This window comes from Artemia franciscana, chromosome 7, assembly GCF_032884065.1.
Source record: "Artemia franciscana chromosome 7, ASM3288406v1, whole genome shotgun sequence".
In the NCBI taxonomy this organism is placed as follows: Eukaryota; Metazoa; Arthropoda; class Branchiopoda; order Anostraca; family Artemiidae; genus Artemia; species Artemia franciscana.
In genome coordinates this window covers 59,341,340-59,367,627 of record NC_088869.1, presented here as the reverse complement: position 1 = coordinate 59,367,627, position 26,288 = coordinate 59,341,340, and the positions used below count along the sequence as shown (strand labels likewise).

Genomic DNA, 26,288 nt, shown 5'->3' with positions numbered 1-26,288 from the left:
AGAGGGCTCATTTCATCTGAAATCAAAAGCATATCCCATATCCCTTTTATCCCCAAAGTCATCCGATCAAAATTTTTACATAGCCACTTGATTCAATATAGTTGAAAGGTCCAATAACTATGCCTTTGGAACGACACGACCTCCCATAGTCCCAGGGGAAAGGGCTGTAAGTTACACAACTCACATATGATATTTATAATGGGGGATATACGGATTTTTTTGTGTGGGGAGAGGGGTATTTTCTGCGGAGAGGGGTATTTTTCAATTTTCCACGGAAAAAATTTTCTGTGAAGAGGAAAGTTTCCGGGGAAATTTTCAACAGTAAATTTTAAACGGGGGGAGGGGATTTCCTGGCATGATTAAAATAACGGTCAGAAATCACATAAAAGCAAGTTATTTTTTCACTGAAAGTAAAGAACAGCATTTAAACTTAAAACGAGCGGAGATTATACTGAATTTGATGGGGACTGCCCCTTCCTCAACTCGCTCTTTACGCTAAAGCTTGGCTTCTTACCGCATTTTTTTAACAGCTTTTTCAAGACTCTCAAACACAAGAGTCGTTGAATTTGATGCATTTTAATGAACTTTCAGACTTCAGCAAAAAATGAGGCTTGAGGAAGGAGGCAGCCCCCCTCATATTGGAATAATTTCTGTTCGTTTTGAGTTTTAATGTTGCTCCTTACTTTTAATTGAAAAAACTTGTTTTTTTTTATCTAATTGCCAACGAGAACCATTTTGATCGAACTCTGCTTACACAGCTATACAACGCTTATGCTACAAGCTGTAATAATTCTTCATCTACGAGCTGCAGCTCCTTTCTGGAGGATTTTGGCGGCAACTGAGAAAAACTGACATGTAAAGGCTGTTTTATAGACATGCTCAGTTTCCTTTTCGTCTTCGATTGTGGTGAAGCAGTAGATGAAGTGCAAGATTGCAAAGTTTTGCTCAGCTGTTGAAAAGAGAACTTTCTCAGCTGTTGAAAGGAGACAAGAAGAACTGTCAGAGAGGGGTGAAGTCGAAGATAGATCCTTAGTTCAGCTCAATGTGTGAAGATAGGGAGGATGACTTAATTCATTTTGGGGTTTCTGTAAGGAATTAAATCGTCTAAGAGAGGAAATTATTCCAAGGGGAGACATATAAGGGAGGAATTGGTGGATATTATATTAAGTGACAGAGGTCTTACAGGGATAAAGAAGCTGGGAGAGTTTGTGGGTACAGGTATGTTAAGGGAGCATCTCTTTTATAGTCTTTATGTTGTTATATTTTGTATTAACCATGGCCATAGTTTTTTTAAATTTACAGGCAATAATTCAAAAATAATAGTAACTACTTATTACCAGGTCAAGTGGCTCTGTTAAAGAAATAAAGTTAAACTGATAAAGCTGAAATAATAAAATTAATAAATTAACAAATTCAAGTAAAATTAATAAAGTTAGACTAATAATTAACTTTATTAAACAAACAAAAAAAAAAAAAAAATACAAATTTTTTTTAAAAAAGTCGCATCGATTTGTAAGGTTTCCAATCATACAAGGCGGAAATTTTAATAATACAGAGATTTAGCTAGCACTAATTTGAGCCAATCAGATTTTTCATAAAATTTTCTTATTGGATGAAAAATTATATCGAAATTCTGATTGCCTTAAATTAGTGCTAGATAAATCTCGGTATTAATTGAATCTCATTGTAAAGGGACTTTGAACAAAATAAAAAAGTTGCATCAATCTGCGAGGTTTTCATTCATACAAGACAAAAAATTATACAAGCTTGATAAAGCTATACACGATTATCAAAAGGCAGGCACAAATCCTATTAATGCAGCTGTCATTATAGTTTAGCCAAGTTTTCATTTGACAGCTTACCGAAAAAACACCAAATGAATCAGCTAATTGAGAGCCTTGCTGTCCTATTTCATAGGAAGAAAAAAAATATTGCAATTTCAAATTTTGCATTTTGCAATTCAGCTTTAGATACTATTCAAAAAACCTCTCCTTTATAAAATTAATTGTGGTCTTTTTGTTATTATTTGGAGTAAAAATTTTAAATAAGAGAACACGGGAAACTAAGGTTTACGGAGTTGTTAGGTGATCGTAGGTTCAGAAACTGGTAAAACAGTCTTTGAGCCTATAGAAGCGGTTATAGAAAAACGGTGGAGTATTTAGACAATAGTTATATATCAGATAGTTAGTTAGAATCAGAAAAGAAACTATGATAGAAGCAGGCTGACTACTTTTTAATATAAATTACATTTTTTATGGTCGTAAATAAAAGAAAAATAATGTAATTTTCGAGTATTTCTATTATGAAATAAAAAATACACAAAATTTTACTAAAATTTAGTTAAAAAATTTAAAAGTTTTTCTTTTTTAATCTAAAACTTATCATCGTTAATTACAATAAAAAGCTTAATGTACATAAATTAAAATACAGAGAAATAGATCAGGAACTACAAGTGCCAAAGTAGTATCACCAACATAATGCTAGAAATAATTGAACAAAAAGCTTATATTAAGGGAAACTTATTAAAGCATTATTACAAAGCTCTAGGTCTTTTAAAAGTGTAATCATTTCAAATCAAAACAACTCCTTAGCTCAGGCCGTCTAGCTGTTGTTGCGGCTAGAAAGTATGATATATCACTCCTTTATCAAAAGAAACTGGGATATTTTTTGGGAATATGACGGCTATTTTCGAAGACTATTTTGACTACACTAGTGAGATCTGAGAACATAGAAGGTCTTGTTAACTGTAAAAATATTTTTTTTTTCTTGTTTAGGATGAGTGGCAGTGTGTTTGTGAGAAGACTTTTTTTCTTGCACTATTTGGTGTCTGAAGCCGGGCAAGTCTTTTTGCGTTCTTCTTCTTTCGGGCTCTTTTTGCCTTCTTCTTCTTTCGGGCTCTTTTCGCCTTCTTCTTCTATCTCTTTCTTTTCATTGTCTTCCTCTTCTTCTTCTTTCGGGCTCTTTTTGCCTTCTTCTTCTTTCGGGCTCTTTTTACCTTCTTCTTCTTTCGGGCTCTTTTTGCCTTCTTCTTCTTTTTCTATCTCTTTCTATTCATTGTCTTCCCCTTCTTCTTCTTTCAGGCTCTTTTTGCCTTCTTTTTTTTTCTCTTGCTTTTCATTTTGCCTTTATTTCAACTGAACTGTTTTAGCTACTCCTTTTAAAATGTTTAGTCCTTTAAAAGCTAAACCTCTGGATACTGTCATGGGTGTATGTTTTTGTTTATATATATAAAATCCACATTATAATAGTAAAGAATGCCTTACCATTACTGATACCGCAATTAATTAAGTAGAATTCATTTTTAGTATTAGCGTTTATTCCAAAATAGAACGCATCTCAAAGCAGGTTATACAGCATCTATTGGCTCCTGACAGTGTAGGATATATTTTTGAATTGGCATTCCTTCCAAAATTGGATTAATTTACTTCAAAGGATTTAGCTATTATGTCAATTAATAATATGGAATATATATTAAGCATATCCATTCTTTCGACAGTAGAGCTAAGTCATTTAAAGAATTTAAACTTTGATTTTATGGACTATTCAACGATATAATTTAGTACAACAAGGATTCCTGTCAGGGTTGAGGCGAAAGGGATAACTCATTGTCACCATAATGTATATTATAATGTTATTTGTATGTTCAAATGTATATTATATAATGTTATAAAAATAACATTATTGTCACTATAATGTCAGCATAATGGGTAACATCTGATGTACGTTTTATTCTTTCAAATATGCTTCTATTCGATGAATTATGTTTTTGATCAGCACTGAACATTTGTTCAAGTTAACCAGACAGGGGTCTTTGGGTCTGATTTCTTGAAGGTTTTACATGTTTATATTACTATAAAAAATTAGCGCCTATGTTTTAGATCCCCTTTTTGGATAATTTAAGACGCGAACTTAAAATAAAGAGAGTTTAGTTGGGAAGATGCGAAAGAATTAATAACATTTTATAACATTATAATGCCATAATGTTATTTTTCAAGGGTTACTCATTGATATATCAGGACTGACGACAATAGATGGTATATCTACTTTCGTTTTTGGATATCAGTATTATCAACAATACCTATTTTCTGGCCTTAGCGAATAACATTGTTGTTGTATGATATCAAAGAACAATACTGATGTTAAACGAGCAAGAAATTTTTTTTTTAGAAACTTTAGTGGCGGAAGCAAGAATACCTTACCCTTTAGCCATAACAAATGGGATCGCTCCGTATAGTGCCATAGGACTCCAAAGTTCATACTCGAAAACATCAAGATTGTACAGCCGGTATGGGTCTCCATTCCTAAAAAATGAATTATGAAAAAAAAAAAAAAAAAAAACTAAGATGCATGATTAAATCATACAGTATTGTTTTATACACGAAACTAGCCAAAGGGCCTTTCAGGTGACACGCATTAAAAAAAGAAAAGGCCATAATGCACTCTTTCGTGCGGATCAGGAAAATATTTAACCTCCCTTCTCCTAAATATAAAGTTGTAAGTTTCCTTACGCATCCCCCCCCCCATGAAAATTTTTCCTAAGCGGAAAAAAGTTTTAAGCGGATCCCTCGGCTGTGACACAACACAGGCTAGACACAACTCTCGTGACTCAGAAATCGACTGGACTCTGATTGGACTGGCTGGACAGACTCTGACTGGCAGTCTGACTGGACTCTGATTGGAAAGGTATTCCGGAGAATTATTGGCCTCGACTGTCCATCGTATAACCTGAAGTGATAAACTAAATGTTACGGAAATTTACCCATTATATAGAGCAAGATTAAATGATAATGCTTAAAAATACATGCATAGCATAAAATGGAAAAAAAGGAAATCAATAGAGATAGCAAGTTTTAACGGTAAAAAGGAAAGAATAGATTAATATATAATTCTCTTGCACAGTTTTGGAGTGTCTATAAATAAAGCAAAGGAAAGCAAAAAAAAAAAAAAAAAAAAAAAAAAAAAAAAAAAAAAAAAAAAAAAAAAAAAAAAAAACATGATAAGTGAGTCTTACGGTGTAGATTGTAAGAGCTATGTAGGGCACACAAGGGCAGAAATTTAGATTTTAGATTTCTTGGAATTTACAAGAGGGTTTGTTTTATCCCAACGAAGGATCATTTTTTCACAGGGAATTTGTCTATATTTGTTATTCTTTTCTTTTATTAAGACCTTTTTTTATTCGCTGGGGTTTTAAATTAGTTGTTGCAGGGGCATGGGTAGTGGAGCGGAAAAGTAGAATGTTTGCTGCTAGGTAGTTGCTTTCAAGAGCTAAGTAACATTTTATGTTTTTTTATTTCGTTTGCGGGTATTTGTATTTATCATTCAATACTTTATAAAAACATTTATTAAATGTTACTGTTGAAAAGAACCATTGTAAAACAAAGAAGCTTTTGGAGAACAATTTGATTACTTCCATATAAATGCAGCCATTACGTGCCAAATTCCAAGACAAGCTATGATCTTTTTTGGCAATTGGTGTAAATAATTAACAAAATAAGTACAAAATTTATTTTACCAAAATACATGCTGTAATTCGTAGTTTAAATTTATTTTCTTATCCTAGTCTTAAACAACCAAACTCGCCTTTTTTTTTTAGTATAATAGAGTGTATTTTTTTTAATCGTGCAACTTTTCCTGTATTTTTTCCTTTCACTTTGCCTGACGTTTATCGTTATACCCTTAAAAAGAGGAGCGTTAAAACGATGTATATAATTATAGTCTATTTTCAGTAAAGGATAAATTGCTTTAAACCATAAGGGGGTTCGAGAAGACGGTTTTCTGTGAAAATTTCAGTTGTTTTTAATTGGCCCATTATTCATGATACAATTTCTGTTCGTTTTATTTAGATTTTTAATCCATATTAATTTTAGTTGGTTTCAATATACGTGTTAACTTCTTGTTGTCTAAGTTTTATTGCTAAACTTACGCTTATCTTTTTTTTATAATAAATCTTTTAGAATTTTAATAAATGGCGCTTTTATAATTTAATATAATTTAAATAATAATTTTAATAAATCTTTATCTTATAATTTTTATAATAGTTTTTTATATTCAATTTATTATTATAATAATTTATTATTATATTATTATATAAGTAAGAAAATTTAGAAGCAACGAAAAGTGATAAAACCCTTCCTGGACTTACAGCGTGTCTCTCAAAGCCAATGAATCAGCATGTTCAGGAATTCCATACACATGGTTAGAGCCAGGAAAGCTCAAATCGACGCCAAACGAAGACGGTCCATATGGCTTAGAGTCATGATGGCTTTTATAATCTTCTTCCCACATTCCTGGCTCTGTTTCTTCTGCATCGTTGTTGACAGGAACCTCTGCTGGAGGTTCTTCTGATGTCTGCTGTACTTCTTCAGCATCCAGAGGTTCAATTTGAGAGTCTGTTTCTGGGTTATGTTCCATGGGGATTTCCTCAGGACTGAAATAGATTCTTAAATTAGTGGAAATAATAAAAGTGTTAGATATGGTAAAAGGAAAACTCTGTACTTGTTATTTTGCAACCTATAAGTTACTTAATGTTTTCCTCTTAAGACTAACAAATGAACCACTTAGTTAAGCAAAGTAGTAGTTAACGTGTTGTCCTCGGCATAAGGCACGGTTTTGAACCTCTCTCTCTCTCTCTCTCTTTGAATCTCGTCTTCTCTATTCAGCAATAAATCAGATTAGTTTTTTTTTCATTCCAGGGCTAAAAACTAGTCCCAAAAAGTATACATTTCTAAAAATTCAGAGCTATTGTTGCAAGAAGGAGACGAAGATTTTCAAGAAGAAAAAAAGTAGCTATCTTAGTTTTGATACAAGCACACAAATAATTTGGTTAAGAGAATGTTATGTAAAACAGAATTTCAGGAATTATCTAAAAAAAGAAAAATAATCTCACTTTTTATTTAATTTCACAGCTATTCTTGATTTTGCGTCTAATATTATAATATTTTTGCCTCTTTTGATTAAACGTTGAATCTGTAGGGCAAAAATCAATACTAGACAAAAAAAAAAAAAAAAAAAAACATGAGGACGAACAGAGATATCAACCAGACCTACGTTGCCTGAGCAACGTGAAGTTTTGCCGCAACCTTTGTCCGGCTTCACCGAATACAGTGTTGCGAGAGCAACACTTTGGTTTAGTTTCTTTGCTATCGGTTAAACGCTGAAGTTGTCAGCCTATCGAAGCTTTTAAAACGTTATGTTCAAAGAAGAACGCGATCAGTAATCACATGATCAAAGGCTATTCCTCAGCGTTGAAAAACAACAATAACAAAAGAATATCGAAAGAAGGGACTAAATTGACTTTGCAGCCATGTGAACTTTATCTTTTTCAATCGTAGACATCATGACGGATCAACACTTGGAACAATATCTTATATAATCTAGTTGGTATTATAAAGCTATCCGTAACTTTTCAGGATCAAAATACCATAGATGACACTCTATTAATTATTACGAAACTGCCTCGTTGTTTTACGTTATCGTTTGTACCCGTTGCGTAAACACTTAATTCTAGGTTACAGTGAGTATGGGTAGGCTACACCAACTAGCAAAAGTTACAAACCCCTCTTCACTAAAGATGATTGTAGCCTAACAGACGATTATTACTTACAAGTTCCCTACATGTCTCACCACTGGAACCAACTCGGTCTTATCATCAAATACACTGAAAATAAATAATAGGTATACCAAATAGCAAAATTTGCAAACCCCTCACTGCCGAAAATGATTATGAGCTAACAGCCGACCTTTCCTTACAAGTTCCCTACATGTCTCACAATTGGTATCGGCTTATTTTTTGTTTCAGTGTGTACCCTACTACTGAAGTTGTCAATCCCTTGAAACTTTTAAACTAGTATATCTCATGAAGGAATTTTTGTATCAAAAAATGGATGACATATTCTTTAATCAGCTCATCAAGAGCTATCGACTGCCGTCGAAAATTTTTTTTATCTGTCTTAGTTCAAAATTTGATTTTTTTTTTGCCGTAGGCCAACATTCTAACGTCACCACTTATAAAGGAGCAAAGAATAAGCTCCAATTTCTTTAGCAATGACAGAACTTCTAAAGTTTAAGATGTACATCTGATAAAATTTCTCTACCTCAATCCCAAGTCCGAAAAAAACAAATGATAAACCCAGCCAAAAATCACGGCAGCACTTTCGGACCCGTGGGAAAATGCCGCTTTTTTGCTTCTGTAATTTTTTCTATTTATCATTCAAAGAAGATATATTGGCTGTGGGGCCGGGTAACTGCCGCATATATTTAACACTTATAGATTTTAGTCCATCTTCAATTTGAAACTGGTGCCTGCCTGCTTGCCTGCTAGAACGGAGCTTTCCACTCGAAAGCAGAAACATGGTTTGATGAAACGAAAGCTTGGCTGCACAACTTCAGATACTCCTCTCTGACATAGGCTACATAACTCCACTTCACTTCCAACACCATAGGCTCTGGCTCGTGGACAAGCAAAAACCATCCTTTTTGGCCCCAGGCAAGAGTTCTGCAGAGCTTTCCAAAATGTAATGCCATATTCATTAATCCGGCCTGAGGTCCACACTTTCCGTAAAAACCGCACAGGTTAGACCCTTACCAGTTTCCAGGAATAAGCCAACATCGGTGGCATAGAAAAAAAAAAAGACAAAAGACAAAACCAAAGTGTTGCTCTCGCAACACAACTAGATGCGAGGAAAAGAGGTGCTATCATTTCTCTTCGTAAATGTGTATTTCCAAAGTTACAGTTTTGGTATGTTCATTCTATTTTGTCTCATCTCCGGCGGATCGAGTTGTAACTTTCAAGTGTATGTTTTTTAGGGGGGGGGGGTCAGACAGCCCCAAACCGATCGTTACAAAATAGCACAAGCTATGGTTTTTTTTATCATTGCATGCCAGTCGTCCAACAGGCTTTGATTCTAATAAAAAATAAGATTTAGTCTAAGAATAATCCCCACAGCTAGTCACACACAGAAAATACAGAAGACCAGACATATTTATATACGTGACTAATAAATGACATTCAAAATCATAAAATTTACTGAAATTTCTGAAAAGCTGCATCGACATTACATCAAATGCCCAACTTACTTGCAACAATACAGATATATCCGGATACAACCAAATGAGCACCACGCTATCTCTTAGGGGAGGAGAGGTCCTCTTCCAACTTGCGGGCAGATAATTACAAAGTAATTGAACTTATTTGATTTTATCTAGAGAGACCTGCATTCAAAGTAAGATCATATTCAAATTTGAAATATTTTGAATTTCGTAATCTTAGGTAAACATATTTCTGACCTTTAAAGGGAGGAAGCTATCGGAAACTTCTTTCTATGGGAGGATAGAGAAACAGTACACTTTTCGGTCCCAATTTTCAATCAAATAGCTCGTGGTAACGAATTGTAAGTAAGGAGCGATGCAGCTCAATAATAAACAAAACAGTAAGAAACAGAGTCTTGATAGCAATGGATGCATCAAAATAATCAAATTTTGATGCTTATTCAAAGTACATTAAATTCATCAAGTTTATTGTTACCCATCAAGAGTGACGGGCCTGAGAATATTTGTTTGATTTTTGAGTAAAGGGGGAGACACCCCAAAAATATCAAGTTATTTTGATGTACATTACACCATCAGATTCAGCATATTAAAGGACCTTACACTAGCTCCTATACACAAAAAAGTGGAATTTAGCATTGTTTTACAGAAACAAGATCAGGATACGTGTTTATTTGTTTATTATTTTATCTTTGTTTGTTTTTCCCCGGGGTGATTGTATTAAACAAGTGAACGTTGAAAATCGGGAGAGTGCTCATTTGATGGGAAATCAAAGAGTCCTAGTGCCCTTTTTAAGTGACCAAAAATATTGGAGGGCAGCTAGCCCCCCTTCCACGCCATTTTTTTCCAAAGTCGTCTAATAAAAATTTTTAGATAGCCATTTTGTTCAGCATAGTCGAAAGATTTAATAGATATGTCTTTGAGGATGATTTGAACCCTCAAAGCCCTCAAGTGAGTGGCTGCAAGCTCTGAACTTTGCCCGTTGTTTAAATATAGTATTAGCTAGTGGAAAGGAAACAAATACATTTCAGAGGGGTTACGTGGAAGGATCTTTCCATGGAGGGGAAGCTGGATTTCACGGCACAATTCAAAAAACGATCAGATATTAAATTAAAACAGAAAACCTTTTTTTTTTACTGAAAGTAAGGAGCAACATTAAAACTTAAAAAGAACAGAGAATATTGCTTATATGATGTCAATACCTCGCTCTTTAAGCTAAAGTTTTTTTTAACTTTAAAACAAGATTATTATTCTAATGGAACGGCCCTTGTGTTTCAGGGGTCGTTCTTAAATAATTGGAACAAAAAGTCAAATTTTAGCGTAAAAAGCGATGTATCGAGGAGTGGGCAACTCCCCTCATATACCTAAAGATTTCTTATCGTTTAAAGTTATAATGTTGCTCCTTATTTTCAGTTCAAAAAACTTTTTTTTGTTTAATTTCATTTTCCAAAGAGTCCCTTTGCTCTATCCCACTGAGCGCAGTCATCATAATTATGATAATGCCAGTGATGTGGTGAGAAGATTTCAAACACATTACAATTTAATTATGAAGTAACCTACCAAGAAATAAAATCGTTTGGGGTATGCACATTTCCAAAACCTACCACAAGATAATAGCTTACAGAACAAAACTACTTTTGCCTATCTTTTTCTCAGTTCTGTTTTACCTTACTGGATGTAAACAGAAAACAAAATAAAACGCGTTTATTCTACTCCTGGCAGCAGAAACACTACACTGTTTCAGCAAAACGCTTCGTTCTAAGCACATCAATCATGTGCAAGAGAGAAAATTCACGTTTTGTGTGCGCTACATCTGAAAAACAGCCTGCACGAATATTTACATATACATTGAATAAATATTACATCAACAAATTCACGAACAAATAATGTTAAATAAAAAATATATTCAAAGAACGGAGGGACGGGGTTTTTAAATCTGATTTTCAGTAGTATTCTTCAGATCAGTTTTGGTACCCGCTATGTTTGCCATGAAAACCTGTGAACACAAGACAAGTCAATGGGGGATACACCCTTGAGGAATTTTTATAGCTTCAGGAATGTTCTTGCATAATAGCCAAGTCTTAATTCGTAGATACTCATTCCTTTGACTGATTAATTTATTTCGTTTTTAGTAAAAGTTGCCCTCCCAAAAAGAATTAACATTAAATTATAGCAATTTTTCATCGTTCTTTGAAGAAAAGCTTCCTCGACTCCATTCTAAATATAGTAGACAAATTACAATATATTTCAAAAACTTATCTTTTGTTATTTTCAAAATTTTTGAGTTTTTTAAAATTAAAATATTTAAGTTGCGAACCAGGCACGTATGTAGAGGGAGGAAGGTTTTAAACCCAAACCATCCGGTCTTAAAAATCCAAGGATGCTTACGATTTCACATACACTATCTTGGATTTTCAATATAATTTGCTCCTTGGCATTTTTTTTTACAGAAAATTTGACTCCCCCTCCCAAAGAAAATATTCTTCATATGTGCCTACTTTTAATGCTCAATATTGGTCTAAAAAAGGGTCGAAAAAGAGAACCAAATTTTTTCTCTGAAGAAGGAATATTTTTAGAATTTTATCTGGGTGTTATTCCACATAGACACACGGCAAACATTACATATACTACCATAACTATTTGAAAGCTTTAAAAGGGCAAAAAAAAGCACACAAGGACTCAAAGGGTTAATAAGTCATTAAGACATCGTACCTCGAAAGTAAGTTTCCTATCCATGAAGCCAAACGGTGAGTAAGGGAGCCCGAGCTGCCTACAACCTCCGCCACCTTGCTTATAGCTTTCCCTAACCTGTCAAAAATAAACCCCATCACATCCTCTTTAGTAGCGAGATAAAAAAAAAACAGGGCAAATGTAGACTATGCAAAAGTTCACATGATTAAAAAAAAACTGAAGAAGCTTTTTTCCCTCAGTCAACAGATCTTTTTCTTAGTGTTTATGAACATTTACATGTTGGAACTAGCTCTGAAAAATATAAACCTCTTTCTGGACCTTTATCCTAATTAATTAAATAAAAAAACAAGTTTTTTAACTGCTAGTAAGAAGCGACATTAAAACTTAAAACGACCAGAAATTGTTCCGTATATGAAAGGGGTTGTCCCCTCCTCAACGCCTCGCTCTTAACAATAAAGTTTGACTCTTTCTCACACCTTTACTTTTTAAAACAATAAAAAACTTTAGAGAAAAGAGCGAGGAGTTGAGGAGGGGACAATTTCTTTCATATATGGATTAATTTCTGTTCGTTTTAAGTTTTAATGTCGCTCCTTACTGGCAGTTAAAAAACTTGTTTTTTTTATTTAATTTCTGAACGTCTTTTAATTAATGCATGTTTTGATTTTGGCTCACCGCATATTAATAATTAAAATTTAAATAATTTCTAGACCAAACTGCTTTTCCATTTACGAAAAATTGAGCAAAGAAAAAACGGGTTTAATTGCGACAAAGCAGTGAACAAAAATAAAATCTAAAAACTACATTTTAACAAGAAAAGAAAATAAAAATACTCCGAATATTTCGGCCCTACGTCCGAGAGCCTTTCTCAACGAAAAAAAAAAATTACAACCAACAATTTAAGACTTTTTAAAGACATCACAAAAAAACGACGACAACTAAAACACATACACATAATATATACATATATATATATATATATATATATATATATATATATATATATATATATATATATATATATATATATATATATATATATATAAATATACGTATATATATAAATAATAAAATAAATAAGAAACTCAACATTATTTATTTTATACATAATATATATATATATATATATATATATATATATATATATATATATATATATATATAAATAATAAAATAAATAACAAACTCAGCATTATTTATTTTATTATTTATATATATATATATTTTTTTTGCTGTGTTTTAATTGTCGTGTTTTTTTTTGTGATGTCTTAAAAAAGTCTTAAATTGTCGGTTGTAAATTTTTTTTTCCGTTAAGAAAGGCTCCCGGACATGGGGCCGAAATATTCGGAGTATTTGTATTTTTTTTTTAGTTAAAGTTTAGTTTTTATATTTTATTTTTGTTCACTGCTTTGTCGAAATTAAACCCGTTTTTTCTTAGCTCAATTTTTCGTAAATAATTAAAACGAAATTTGCATATAAATTTTTTTTTTAGCTAAATGGCTTTCTCATAGTTTTGATCGGACGATTTTGACAAAAAAAGGAGTGGGGGAGGAGCCCTAGTCGCACTCTAATTTGTGGTTACTTAAAAAGGCAACTAGAACTTTTTATTTTTTTATGAACGTTTATATTAGTAATAAATATACGTAACTTACGAATCAACTTACGTAACGAACTTCTATATTTATATATTTTTATTACGTATATAAGGGGGTTCTCTCCCTCTTAAATACCTTGCTCTTTATACTAAAGCTTGAATTTAGTTCCAATTCTTTAAAAATTGAGACCCCTGAATCACAAAGGCCGTAGAATAAATAGTTAAAATTACTAAAAATACTTTAGCGTAAAGAGTGAGGCATTGTGGAGGAGACGAACCCCTTTTTATACGTAATAATTTTTGCTCGTTCTAGGTTCTAACGCTGCTCCTTACTTCCAGCTGTAAAAACTTTCTTCTTATTTATTTTCTCATTGTTTTTTTTTTTAAATAATGCTAGAAAATCCTGCGCCCATGATAAATTCCTCCATAGAAAGATCCTCCCACGTTACCGTCTCCCCCCGACCCCCTTTAACGTGAAAAATTCCCCCTGAAAACATCTGTATACGTCCCAATAACCATTACTATATGTAAACAATGGTCAAAGCTTGTAACTTACAGCCCCTCCCCAGGAGACCGTGGGGGATTAAGTCGTCTCGAAAGACATAATTATTAGGTTTTTCGACAATTCTGAACAAAATGGCCATCTCAAAATTTTGATCCAGTGACTTTGGGAAAAAAAGAGCGTGAGAGCGTCCAATTGTTTTGGTCACTTAAAAAGGGCACTACAACTTTTAATTTTCGTTAGAACGAGCCTTCTCGCAACATTTTGGGACCACTGGGTCGATACTATCACCCCTGGAAAAAAAAACACACAGAAAAAAACAAATAAACACGCATCTATGATCTAAATTCTGGGACAAAATACAAAATTCCACATTTTTGAAGATAGGAGCTTGAAACTTCAACAGCAGGGTTCTCCGATCCGCTGAATCTGATGGTGTGAATTTCGCTAAATTCTGCGACTTTTAGGGAGTGTTTCCCCCTGTTTTCTAAAATGAGGCGCATTTTCTCAGGCTCATAACTTTGATGGGTAAAACCACACTTGATGAAACTTACATATTTAGAATTAATATAAAATACGATTCTTTTGATGTAACTATTGGTGACAGAATTCCATTTTTTAGATTTTATGTTACTATTGAGCCGGGGTCGCTCCTTTCTACAGTTCGTTACCACGAACTGTTTGAAAGGTACTTCTCAATACCTAGGTACTTCTCAAGAGTTGATATGACTTGACTTGTGTTGTATTTTTTTTTCCAAGTTATAATTTACAGACCTTGTTTTTTCTGTATTTTGATTTTTTTTTCTTTTAGTTACAGAAGAATTTTCTTTGTCCACGAAAGCTCAGGCTTAAATTATTAATGCTCTAGTTGCATAATCAATCAACAATAAAAAAAAAAAAAAATAAAAAATGAAGATACAGTTTGGTTTGATTATAATGTATAATACATATGATCGAAAATTGTTGGAACTCATTTTAGTATGAAATTGACAAAATTAAATTCAAAAAATATTTCAGGTTTTTAAAATAGCTTTTAAACTGTTCTAAATAGTAACACTCAATTGCTGGTACTTTCTTTCATTTTGGGGTATAAAGTTTTAAAATTTCGTTAAAAACATCTAAAGCTATAACTTAATACACTGCTTATATAGTAAGAGCCTTTAGAATTTTACAAAAGTAGTATTTATTGGCTCATCAGTGGCCCGAACCTAAAAAAAAAAGAAAATTTTTTAAGCTGAATATCAATGGAAGTAGAGAAAAGTGCATCTTTATCTGCTACATAATAATTTTTCGAGGGGATAGGGCATATAGTAGTTTCAAGGAGCCCCCAGCTCAATATTCTACATTTCCTGTTTCCTATTAGTAAAATAAAATAAACAATGGAGAAAACGAAACTCACAGTGTTTTTCGTGTTCTGTAATGTTCAAATTTAAACATGCCTCTTCCGTTCATTGTGATAACATGGCCATTTTTGTTGAACAAATCGAGACGGAATGGGTTCCCTTGAATAACCATACGGTTTACAGCGTCTAGTCCAAGAACTATGTGGTCGTCTTTCTTTTCAAGCAATATGATACTGAAAAATTAGATATACAGAAATTCGTTATTGTCAAAGGTTGGTCCACAAACCTCCTATCCCCTCTTCTTGCACATATTACCCCAATAAATACCATATAATATAGAAAGACATCAGAGTACACGAATAGGTAAACAGCCACCATAGAATTAGCAAGTTTAGAGATAATAATTAGTAATCAAGCATTTTAAATAAAGAAGTTTAAACAACTGGTTTTTCTTAGCATCAAACATCTTACGAAACCTTCGCTAGTGACATGGGAGTAAAAGCACAAGGAACTTGCGAAAGAATATCAGGTTTGTAATCTATAACAGATTGCTTTTTATGGTTCCAATCCTCTCCCCCTGCATGCTTTAGCTTAAAATATGCATAAAAGGGGAAGTAAAAATTATGCATAAAAAGAAGCAAGTAAAAAATTATTTAACAGGAATAAATTTAGGGAAGCATGTTTTCATTTTTGCCTCAAGCAGATTTTCAAATGGCTGAAGTTTGTGCACATTAGAAGCAACTAGAGACATTTCTAGTCTTGTAGTCTATAATAATTATCCTGCCAAATACACAAAGAACTAGACTTACATTGCCTAGGCATCGTTAAGTATTGCAGCCATCCTTTGTTGGCAAGGAATAACCGCTAGGAGAGGGTAAATAAATGTATTTTAGTTATAATCGCTGCATAGCCACATGGAGACGAATTTTTCCCCCTAGATATATCGGAAACACATAATTATGTAGAAAAATTATTGTTCTGTCTTAGTGTTGAAAAATTACCGTACATTAAAAACTCGGTAAGTAGAATAGGTAAAATAAGGTAAAATACGGTGAAATTGGCAAATACGGCAATCCCTAGGAAGTATAGGATAAAATTGGTGCTTTAAAGTTGCCCTGTAGCTACAAGACCAGTTGAGCATTTCTTTTTAAGCGTTACTTTAAGTTTTTAATGATTCAGGTTTTTCTGCGCTTAAAAAAGGCAATACCCTTTCATCTAGAGTTTCATCAATTTAATTAACAGTCTAGTTTTGTCCATTTAGTAATCTTGTGCCTAGGGTAATACCTCAGCACTTGGATAGTGCCTTATTTCAGACATCCATTTTGTAAAAAAAAATTACCATTATTTGGGAGTAATATCACATTACCATTATTTTTTACTTTTAAACCTAAGAAGTGTTAAACTGACAGCCTTGCATATTTGCCACATTTTCAAATCATATCCATCTCATTTTTCATTTATTTATTAAAGCACCGAATAAAAGTAAAAAGGGATTTGTAACAGTTGGATCATAATAGCAGAACATTCAGTCACTTTCACAGTCATTAAGACCATTTTGAACAGGATCTGCTGGCAAATCTCTCTCTTCAGATACTGATTCAGGTGACTGTGCCTGTTCCGAACCACAGGTTTTTTGAAAGTTATGAAGAAAGTTATGTCAGAAGAAGTACATAGCCCATCATCTCTAAATGCGACCGTGGTCTAACAACCAATTTGTATTTACAACTCGCTTACTTTTCTCTGAATTATGTTTGTCCAATTCTTCTTAATTCTCAATTCAAGCTCCACCCCTTGTCTCTGAGTTGTGTTTCCTCAATTCTTTTGATCAAATGTTTAGCTAAACTAATAGTCCGAAGTTACCAGCCCCATAACAAAGAAGATGACCGTGCTCTAACAACCAATCTTTTACTTGCACGTCTTACTGTAGCGGGCACGATACAGAATTCATTTTACCCCCAAACACATTGGAAATACAACAGGTATGTCAACTAGCAACAGATGTCAACCTTTCACTGTAAAGATAATTAATAATTAGATAATTAAGGTATAACAATCTATTTTCACTTACAAGTCCCTCTCTTGTTTTAATTTTATTTTAATTGCAAGGCAACCATAGAGCTGTCAACCCCTCCATGTCTTTAAAATAGCGCGTCGCCTTAGGAGATTTCGTACAAAAAAAAAACTGATGTCAAATACTTTTATCAGCTCATCAAGGACTGATCAATGTTGAAGTAACCTTTTTGTTCTAGCTGAGTTCTCATAGTAGCTGGAACAACAGAAAAGTATCTTTGAATTTATTTTTTAGTAACTTTTTCTAAAGATAGTTAACGAGTATCTTTGCTGAAACAACTATGCATCATTATCATCATTGCTATTAACATCGGTCTAAAAAATACAGAAAATATCATTAGACTAAATTATACTGAAAGAGCAATGAATTGAAATCCATGAAGATTATACCCTTACACGCCTAATAAGGCAGTGGTCACTTCACAAACGTTCCCAAAGGAGGTCACTTTAAGTAATTTCTATAGCTTAGTTAAAGTAAAGGTACTACGGTTTACAACCTAGAATAGAGCCATAGCTTTTATAATCTAAATTCCATTAAGGGTCATAAACAATTCATAGGCGATTAACTTATTCTTTACTGAGGTGTTGGTGCTTTGCATTACTCCATTCTTGTGCAGCTATTTCTTAAATTGCCTATGAACCTTCTTGATCTTTTGGCACTTCATTAGAAGAAAACAAGACAGTTATTTCGTTTGCAATTAGATGATAAGAAGATTGTGCCACTTTCATTAAAAATTCAACTTAAATTTAAGAAATATTAAAGAACTCGTGACAGTTAATAAACCTAAGTCAATGGACCAAAAACTTACTGTGATCCGGAAATTATTATTTTGTTCTATATAAACATATTTCATTTTAATTTGAATACTTTAGTTTTTAAATTTATGGTAATAACGGACTATTTCATCGAAATATCTAGAGCTTTTGTATATATTGTTCACTGTCTAATTAAAGGACCTAACCCAATTGGAACTCTTATTGGTTTCTTGATCTTTTTATGCTTTTGGAAGTACCCAGCAAAAACTTCCTTCGAGACTTAACTGTCAAGAGTCAATTTTACAAAATTCTATTACAAGGGTTAAGTTACGAGGGACAGATTAATAAAAAAAAGCTGATGTGGTTTCACGAACCACTGATCTTATTGCTGCTACCAACTGCTTGGAATCAGACAGAATAACTTCTTATGATGCAGAAGGTGTTTAAAAGGTACACAGCCTCCGAACGTTCACTGAGAGAGACATTTGTGGTTCTTTTTTGACTTGGTGTATCTAAAAACCAATAATCTTCTCAAAAAGTAATATTTTCAAAGCAACATATACATTTTAGTAAAAAAAATAAATAAAAAGTGATAGAAATAAAACTCCCCTCATATACCTAAAAATTTCTTATCGTTATAAGTTTTAATGTTGCTCCTTATTTTCAGTTCAAAAAACTTGTTTTTTTTAAATTAAATTTTCCAAAGAGTCCCTTTGCTCTATCCCACTGAGCGCAGTCATCATAATCATGATAATGCCAGTGATAAGGTAAGACAGAATAGCTTCTTATGATGCAGAAGGTGTTTAAAAGGTACACAGCCTCTGAACGTTCACTGAGAGAGATACTTGTGGTTCTTTTTGAACTTGGTGTATCTAAAAAGCTTTAATCTTCTCAAAAAGTAATGTTTTCAAAGCAACATATACATTTTAGTAAAAAAATAAAAAAATAAAAAGTGATAAAAATAAAAATCCCCTCATATAAAAAAATAAAAATAAAAAGCGAAGTGGGTAATTAATCATACCTGTTGCCCTTTCCCGATTGTGAACGAAATAAAAATCTTAGGAGTAACTTTCACTAGTGACTTTCCCTTTCAGTGCCCATATTAATTTAACTGTCCACAAGGCTAATGCAAGCCTTCAGGCACTTACCAAAATGAGGCGTTTTGGGTGTGATACTGAAAGTCTTCTCCATGCCTACATGTGTTATGTTCGCCCGTTGCTTGAGTACGCGTGCCCGGTGTGGGGTCCATCTCCTATCAGCACAGCGTACCTATTAAGCGACATAGTCCGTCCAGAAAAGAGCTACAAGGATTATACTCCGAAACCATGACATACCCTATGATCAAGCCCTCACTAAATTAAATTTATCTCCACTTAAAGCCCGGCTTGAAGACCTTATTCAGCAATTTGGAAAATCCGTCCTCGCCAATAAGAGCCACCGATCAATACTACCCCGACCCAGCCCCTCCCAATAGCCGAACTCGGTTACAAAATAAACTTGTACCCCCTAAAGTACGAACTAATCGTTACTCCAACTCATTTGTGCCTTTCTTCACATCCATTTTTAATGCTGAGTCGTAGTGTGTGATTTTTGTTTAAATGTATGATTTTTGTGAAAAAACTGAATTTAGCTATGCTACGATAGTTTTTAAATATATATATATATATATATATATATATATATATATATATATATATATATATATATATATATATATATATATATATCTCTCTCTCTCTCTCTCTCTCTCTCTCTCTCTCTCTCTCTCTCTCTCTCTCTCTCTCTCTCTCTCCTCTCTCCTCTCTCTCTCTCTCTCTGTTAATTGAAAAAAAATTTAGAGGTGTGGGTTGTTACATTGGGTAGCTGAAAATTAAAAGTAGTTGAAAACAAGAAGAATACGTAATTGTTTCTACTTACGGTGCTGTCTCGGGCTCACGAACAAGGGCATTTTCAACTTGGTATCGCTTCCGAAGACCATTTTTTTCTTGAATCTTTATTCTGAATGCATAGTTGTGTAATGCAATTATCTCTAATGTGAGGGGTATATTTGCTTCAACATTAATTACATCTATAAAAGCTCGCTCTTTATGCAAGGATAGAGACTTTAAATCTGCTATATATGCTGATGGAGTTTCTCTTGTTGCTCTATGTCTCCTATAAGAACAAAATATAAATATATAAATTTCCATTAATCTTAAAAAATTAGTGCATAGGTTCGGCAAGTTTTTGGATCTGCTCTAAACTTATCAGGATAAAGCAAAAGAAGGGACAGATTTCCTTATCCATTTGCAACGTTTAACCCCAACGATTGTCTTGATGAAGATGCAGGAGAAGATCCAGAATATTCTTGAGGGAGGGAGGGGGGCGCATAACATGTTACTTCGACAAACTTGTGAACAAAGAAATACCTGCAATTTAAAGGGAGCATCGACAATCGTGTCGTAAGTAGGTAGTGGAAATGGTCGTAAATTTAATCTAAAATCTGGTGAGGTTTAAAGTTCTAATAAATCTTTTGAAATTAAAATGGTGTATATTGATACAAAAAATAGTAAGTTATAAAAACCACCGCCATACAAAATAAAATAAAAAGCTGTTCACCATCTATAAAGAAATGATATATTTTCTGCATATTTTTTTGCCATTGTATTTCTGACCGATATAGAGAGTGAGATTGCTTTTTATTGTCGGGAAAAGATTGGTCTTAAACCATCTTTTGGGGTCATGCACTCTTTGTGACAATATGTACAGGTTAACCATTTAGCATGTCGCTTAGCTTCATTGCATCGCTTAGTAACTATGATAGTAATGAAGAGTAGGAAATGAAGATAAAGATATGACTTGTATATTTGCAAAATATATATTATACATTAAGTACTAGTTCTTTTAGGGTTATAACAAGAAAGACAGAACGAAGAGATAGAAATGCATAGAAGAAATAAAAAAAAAGAGTCTCAAGTATAGGCAATAAAGCATCAACTAATAACTCTTTTATTTTAAAAATAGTGTTTTAATAAATAACGTCAACTTTGACAAAATCTCAAAAATTAACTAATCAAAATTTTACTTTTCATAACAAAGTAGCGTATATTTCCACTTTAAAGTTCTGTATGTTTCATTTAAGTTACAGAATTCGCAATTTTATAAAAAAACAGTCTATTTATGTACTTCCACAACCACCATGTCTATTTATTACATGGGCAATGTCAATCTCAATATTCTAACGTATATTTACAATGTCTAGTCCTGTCAGTTTAGAGCTCTTCGTTAGTATTTCCACTTCTATTCATTCTAAAATATTCGAATAAATACCAAAATCGTCAGAAATATATTAATTCTAATATAGATGCATGTAGGTATGTGCTTTAAACTAAGTATACGAGACGAATTAGTCCTTAAAAAAATAATTATGTGTTTGTTATTTTTGTATTTAATAGGTATAGATTGGTGATTTAAATTCTCAGGGTTTCAAGCTTTGCCAGATTTCTAATTATTTTTTTTTAATCTTGAGATTTTGATATATTCAATTCAAAGTTTAAATCTTGATATGTCTGTTGAGCACAAAAATGAAAATTTGAAATTTAGCTCAGATTTAGCATTAGGTAAGAGAATGTAAAAATTTTGATTTATAAGTAGCTAGTTGTGGAAATATGATTGAAGTATACAAATCCTCAGTGGTATATATAGCAATTTAGACAATTTTTATGGACAAATATATGCTATCTCTATACAAAAACATAACAATATTTGTGACTGGTTGGTGTTGAGAAGGTGAGAAATTCTGAAGTAATATTGTAGTTGCATTCCATTTCTGTGGTTAACTCAAGTTGTGTGAACTTCCACTTTTTACCAAAATTTTATAAGTAAATCCATCTAAGAAAGCTAGATATAAAATAAACAAATAATTATTTGCCTTCTTTTATAAACAATTTTTCGAAAACCTATCCTTCTCAAATGATTACTCCAGCCTTTGAAGGAGTTTATCGACTAATGTACTAGTTTTAAGTATATACTTATAAAAACCTTTATTAGAGTTCTAAAGAGTTTAGCCTTTATTTTAATGTTTTAGGATGAACAGAGGAGATGATATGTCATATAATAATGAGTTTTAATTAGATTAAAAAAGGCAGTAAAGTGGCCATCATTTGCTCACCAAAATACAAAACTTATAATAATTTTTGTACTTCTCGTACATTTACTTTCTATTATACGAATCTTAAAAACAACGATGTTGAAAAGCCATACTGCTTTGCAAAAAAGCAAGCCAAAAAAAAAAACAGAAACAAAAAAAACAAAACAGAAAGCCAAAAAAAAGGTAATGATATTAATTTATTCACCTCAGTGCCATAGCAAGACTCGAAAACAAGTTTTTGACAGTAAAAAGAAGTGAATATTTTGCTTTTCCATCCTGTTGTGACAGAACAATCTTGAAATATCATTTCGACAGCCTAAAGAGGTTAGGATTTTAAATTTCCCCTCCTTATTATTACAAAATGAAGATTTTTGCCTCCCAGTTGGCGTTTGTGGTAATGCAGACAGATTCCCTTGATAAACCTAAATTTAATTAAATACTTTTTGCCGATATACATCATTAGTAAAATATAACAGAGACCACATAAAGTAACTAAAACCTAGTTTCAAACTTATTTACAAAAAGAAACAGTCTTAACAATTAAACAATCAGCTATTAAAACTAATTACGAAAAATTAACCCAAACCAGAGCAAGCGGTCCCAACCATAATTCCACCACTACGTCAGGGGGGGGGGGTGCCCCCTGGATCCACCATTGGATCCATTCAAGTCTGAATTCAAGTCTGAATTATAAAATTTACAGAGAGACAGTATTCCAGAGTTAGTGACCAAAAATATTGGAAAGCACCCTGAAAGGACAGTCAAACTTTAGAATCAAATACAAGGTATTGAGGAGGGGCCAACCCAGTTATATATGTAATAATTTCTGTTTGTTTTAAGTTTTAATGTTGCTCTTGATTTTTAGTAGAAAAAAATTGTTTTCTATGTTTAGTAAAGAAAAAAATCCAACATCTTACTGAACCAAGTCATGTTGAAAACCTCAAATCAGCTTCCGCTCCCCATTACATTATTTTTCTTACTGGCTCCAATGGGAAGATTCTTGGAAAGCCTAATGTCTGGCTAAATTTACTTTCCATCAATCTTCAAAAGGCTTTATATGAATACACTGGAGCACATGAAATTAACCCTTGTTTCTGTCAAAAGATATTCCCTTAAAGCATACAATGTCAAATTTACTGTACAGTTCATTGATGGTCAGGTCCTTCTTTTTTATCCCAATAATATTATTTCTTTGTTGCAATTCCATCCACATTGCAACAAAGAAATAGTCTGCCAAGGAGCTTTAAAACCACAAAAAACAAACAAAAAAACAAACAGAATTTTCACTACAAAAAAATCAAAGAAAACTCTCATTTTCTTTGGTCAACACTCCATCCAAGGATCCCCAAAACCTCCTTTGCATTGCTGATGTTCCTCAAACTGAGTGGTGTTCTTTCAATGAGACTGAATTCTCTCCACCCGACCCCCAGCTTGAACACACAAGCTTTATGAACTACTGCTTATAAAAGAGCTTGAAGAAAAATGCTGCATGCCTCCACATCAATTTGGCTTTCAACACAGTATTGAATGTATAGGTGCCCTTGCCGTTGTTGCTAATGCTCTGATTGATGCTTCTTGTAAAGGTAATTCACTTGCCTTAGCGAGTCATGATGTTCGCCATGCCTTTGACTCCCTGATCCCTTATACTTTTAAGGGCTGTTAAAAGAGGAGTAAATCAAGCTATAATTAGATCTCAAAGGGATATGTCTGCTAAGCTACGAGCTCGTCTTAAAATCCCTCTTAAGCAAAATGAAATGGTAGGGCCACTGGACAGAACTATACCAGTTAGGAGAGGAGCAAGACAAGGTGCAATTGCCTCATCTTGTTATTTCAATAATTTTGTCCTTGAAGATGAAGACCAGTATGAGATGTCTTGCATTCTCTCTAGCCTTAATATCTCCTTAGTCACTTATGCTGATGACATTTTTAACATTAGCCAAACTTTGGACAAAAATTTCTGAAACTTTTCAAATCTGCAAGCAGAATATTTAAAATCTGGTCTTGAATTTAATGCTATTAAGTCTGATGTTGTGCTTTTTACTGGAAAGACCCTATTTCTTCATGAATCTGTGCTTGGGAATTCAAAGATCTCCCCATCTGACCAAATCGTTTATCTTGGTATTCCCATTGGAAATAACATTTCTCACACTCATCATCTCCTAATAAAAGTCATCAAACACTGCATATTGGCTGCCTATGCTTCCATAGTCTCTACTAGGCTTTGTTTCAATCACCATTATCTTGCAACACTGTACAACACTGCTGCTTTCCCCCACATCCTCTGCATTGTACCATTCCAGAAGATTCTTACAAATGTTGATAAATTGAAAATCTGCTCCACTTTTTCCGTTTTACAAAATACCTACAGAGATATCCAATTTGGACACCCAATTCAAAACTCATCAACAATCTTCACATAGCAGATTTTACAATAATTGTTGCTAAACTTACAGAAAAACACAACTACAAGATTTCAAAATATGCTTGGAGCCAACTTCTTGAACTATAGTTACGTTGTCATAGTTGCATAGTGATATTTTGCTTTTTTACTCTTTGCAGTGTCCATCATTTTCTTTTTTGCACAAAGATGGGTTTTCAATAAATAATAATAATAATTAAAAGACATGACTGATACTTTTACAAAAATTAATAAGTTTTTGGCAACTTGCGACTTATTATTACTTTCAATTTAGGGTATGTGAGGCTATATAAAACATGATTGCCCCCATAGTTTAGACACTTAGGTCACAAATTGCAAGGTAAGTCTGCAACATTAGGCACCAGCACCTTGCACACATTTGGTGTTACACTGGAACAATAATTGCCTTGAAATCATGAACACTTTGTTGTTTTTTTTATCCTACTTTGAGACCATATCTGAATGCTTTGGCTATTGATGTTGCTTCAGAAAATTTAAGGTTTACTTCACTTGATTTCTCTAGCCTATAGGTACCAGATACACTAGAGCAGGAATTCAGGTGAGATAATTCAAAAATCATTTGGAATTCTGTTCAAGAGTCTGTAAAGCTTCTTGTCTTGGACTTTTGCAGAGGAGCCGGTTATTGTACAGTGGCGCCATTTCAGAAAACCTTAGGAGGGCTGAACATCGATTTTGTGCCATCATCCAGCCTTAAAAATTTTAAGATTTTCAGAGATACCTTTAGGTACTGTAATACCTTTGGAGTTTGCATTTTGCAGCTTATTTAGGGACCAAAAACAGTACCAAAATGGAATATTAACTGTACAAATCAGAAACTTGCGTCCAGTTACTTCAGCAATGGATATCTCCTTTGCTTCATTTTTGCGAAGTCGTCGACAAGCTTCTCAAAATCGAGCTCCTTCACTGCAGCCTTCTCAAAGAATGTAAGCAGCAAATGCGAGAATTACTTGTTTTCCATCGTTGTCCAGAGTTAGTCCTTCGCAAACATCAACAAAGAGAAAAAACGTTCATTTGAGCACGTTGTGAGCAGGAGTGTGAGGACTACCCTGACGACCTTAAGAAGCTCAGAATAAGCTTCTTTCAATCTTTCGAGACTTTTGAAGACACCTAAAGCGTTTGCCGGTTTCTGTGGAAGCTGCAAAAAATGCATAAGCTATTAAAGCATGACACTTCAGCTGCATAGTATTGATTCCCACCTGATTGAAGTATGTCATGATCACAAGAAGTAAATCCAAGTCCATAAAATCTTCGGATTTGGGGTTAAGGCAACGTGTGGCTTCTAGCACTGGTAACTAGATAGAAAAACACTCTTCAAACTCATTCAACACTCTGTCCAAAACCTTGTAGAACTCTCTCCACATTTTGTCTTCTGTTGTTGTGCTTTCCAAATGTTGTTGTCATCAAGTAGTCTCTTAGTCTTCCGGATATCTTCTTAACTCCTTTTGATTTAACAGGTATGGCTGAAGAGAGCACTTTTTTCGACAGATCAGATCCAAAATTAATGGCCATCTCTTTAGACTAGCTGTATAGGACATGAAAATACTTGTCAACACGCATTTTTCTCTCTTCGTTCTTTTTTGCACTGATTAAAGTGAAAGCTTCTGATATGACCAGATCTGCTGCCTGTAGTTATTCAGAAAGAGGGTTTATCACTGCAAAAACTTCGTGAATAACATGCAAACTGAATATGAAGGGAAACAACTGTAGCTGGTTCTAGCCCA

The 26,288-nt window shown here is 33.4% G+C and overlaps 1 protein-coding gene across 3 annotated transcripts in view; it reads right to left on the bottom strand.

Annotated features, from left to right (window-relative positions):
• Positions 1-26,288, bottom strand: part of LOC136029543 (neutral alpha-glucosidase AB-like) — a 77,765-nt gene that overhangs the window by 39,800 nt on the left and 11,677 nt on the right. For 2 of the 3 annotated variants that reach the window (XM_065708013.1, XM_065708015.1), the window contains exons 2-6: positions 19,916-20,152; positions 15,229-15,405; positions 11,758-11,853; positions 6,143-6,427; positions 4,200-4,301 (exon numbers count right to left, since the gene is read on the bottom strand). In XM_065708013.1, coding sequence (XP_065564085.1) covers positions 4,200-4,301; positions 6,143-6,427; positions 11,758-11,853; positions 15,229-15,405; positions 19,916-20,152 — 897 coding nt within the window. The remainder of the gene's footprint in view (positions 1-4,199; positions 4,302-6,142; positions 6,428-11,757; positions 11,854-15,228; positions 15,406-19,915; positions 20,153-26,288) is intronic. The other variant, XM_065708014.1, reaches the window with a different exon arrangement.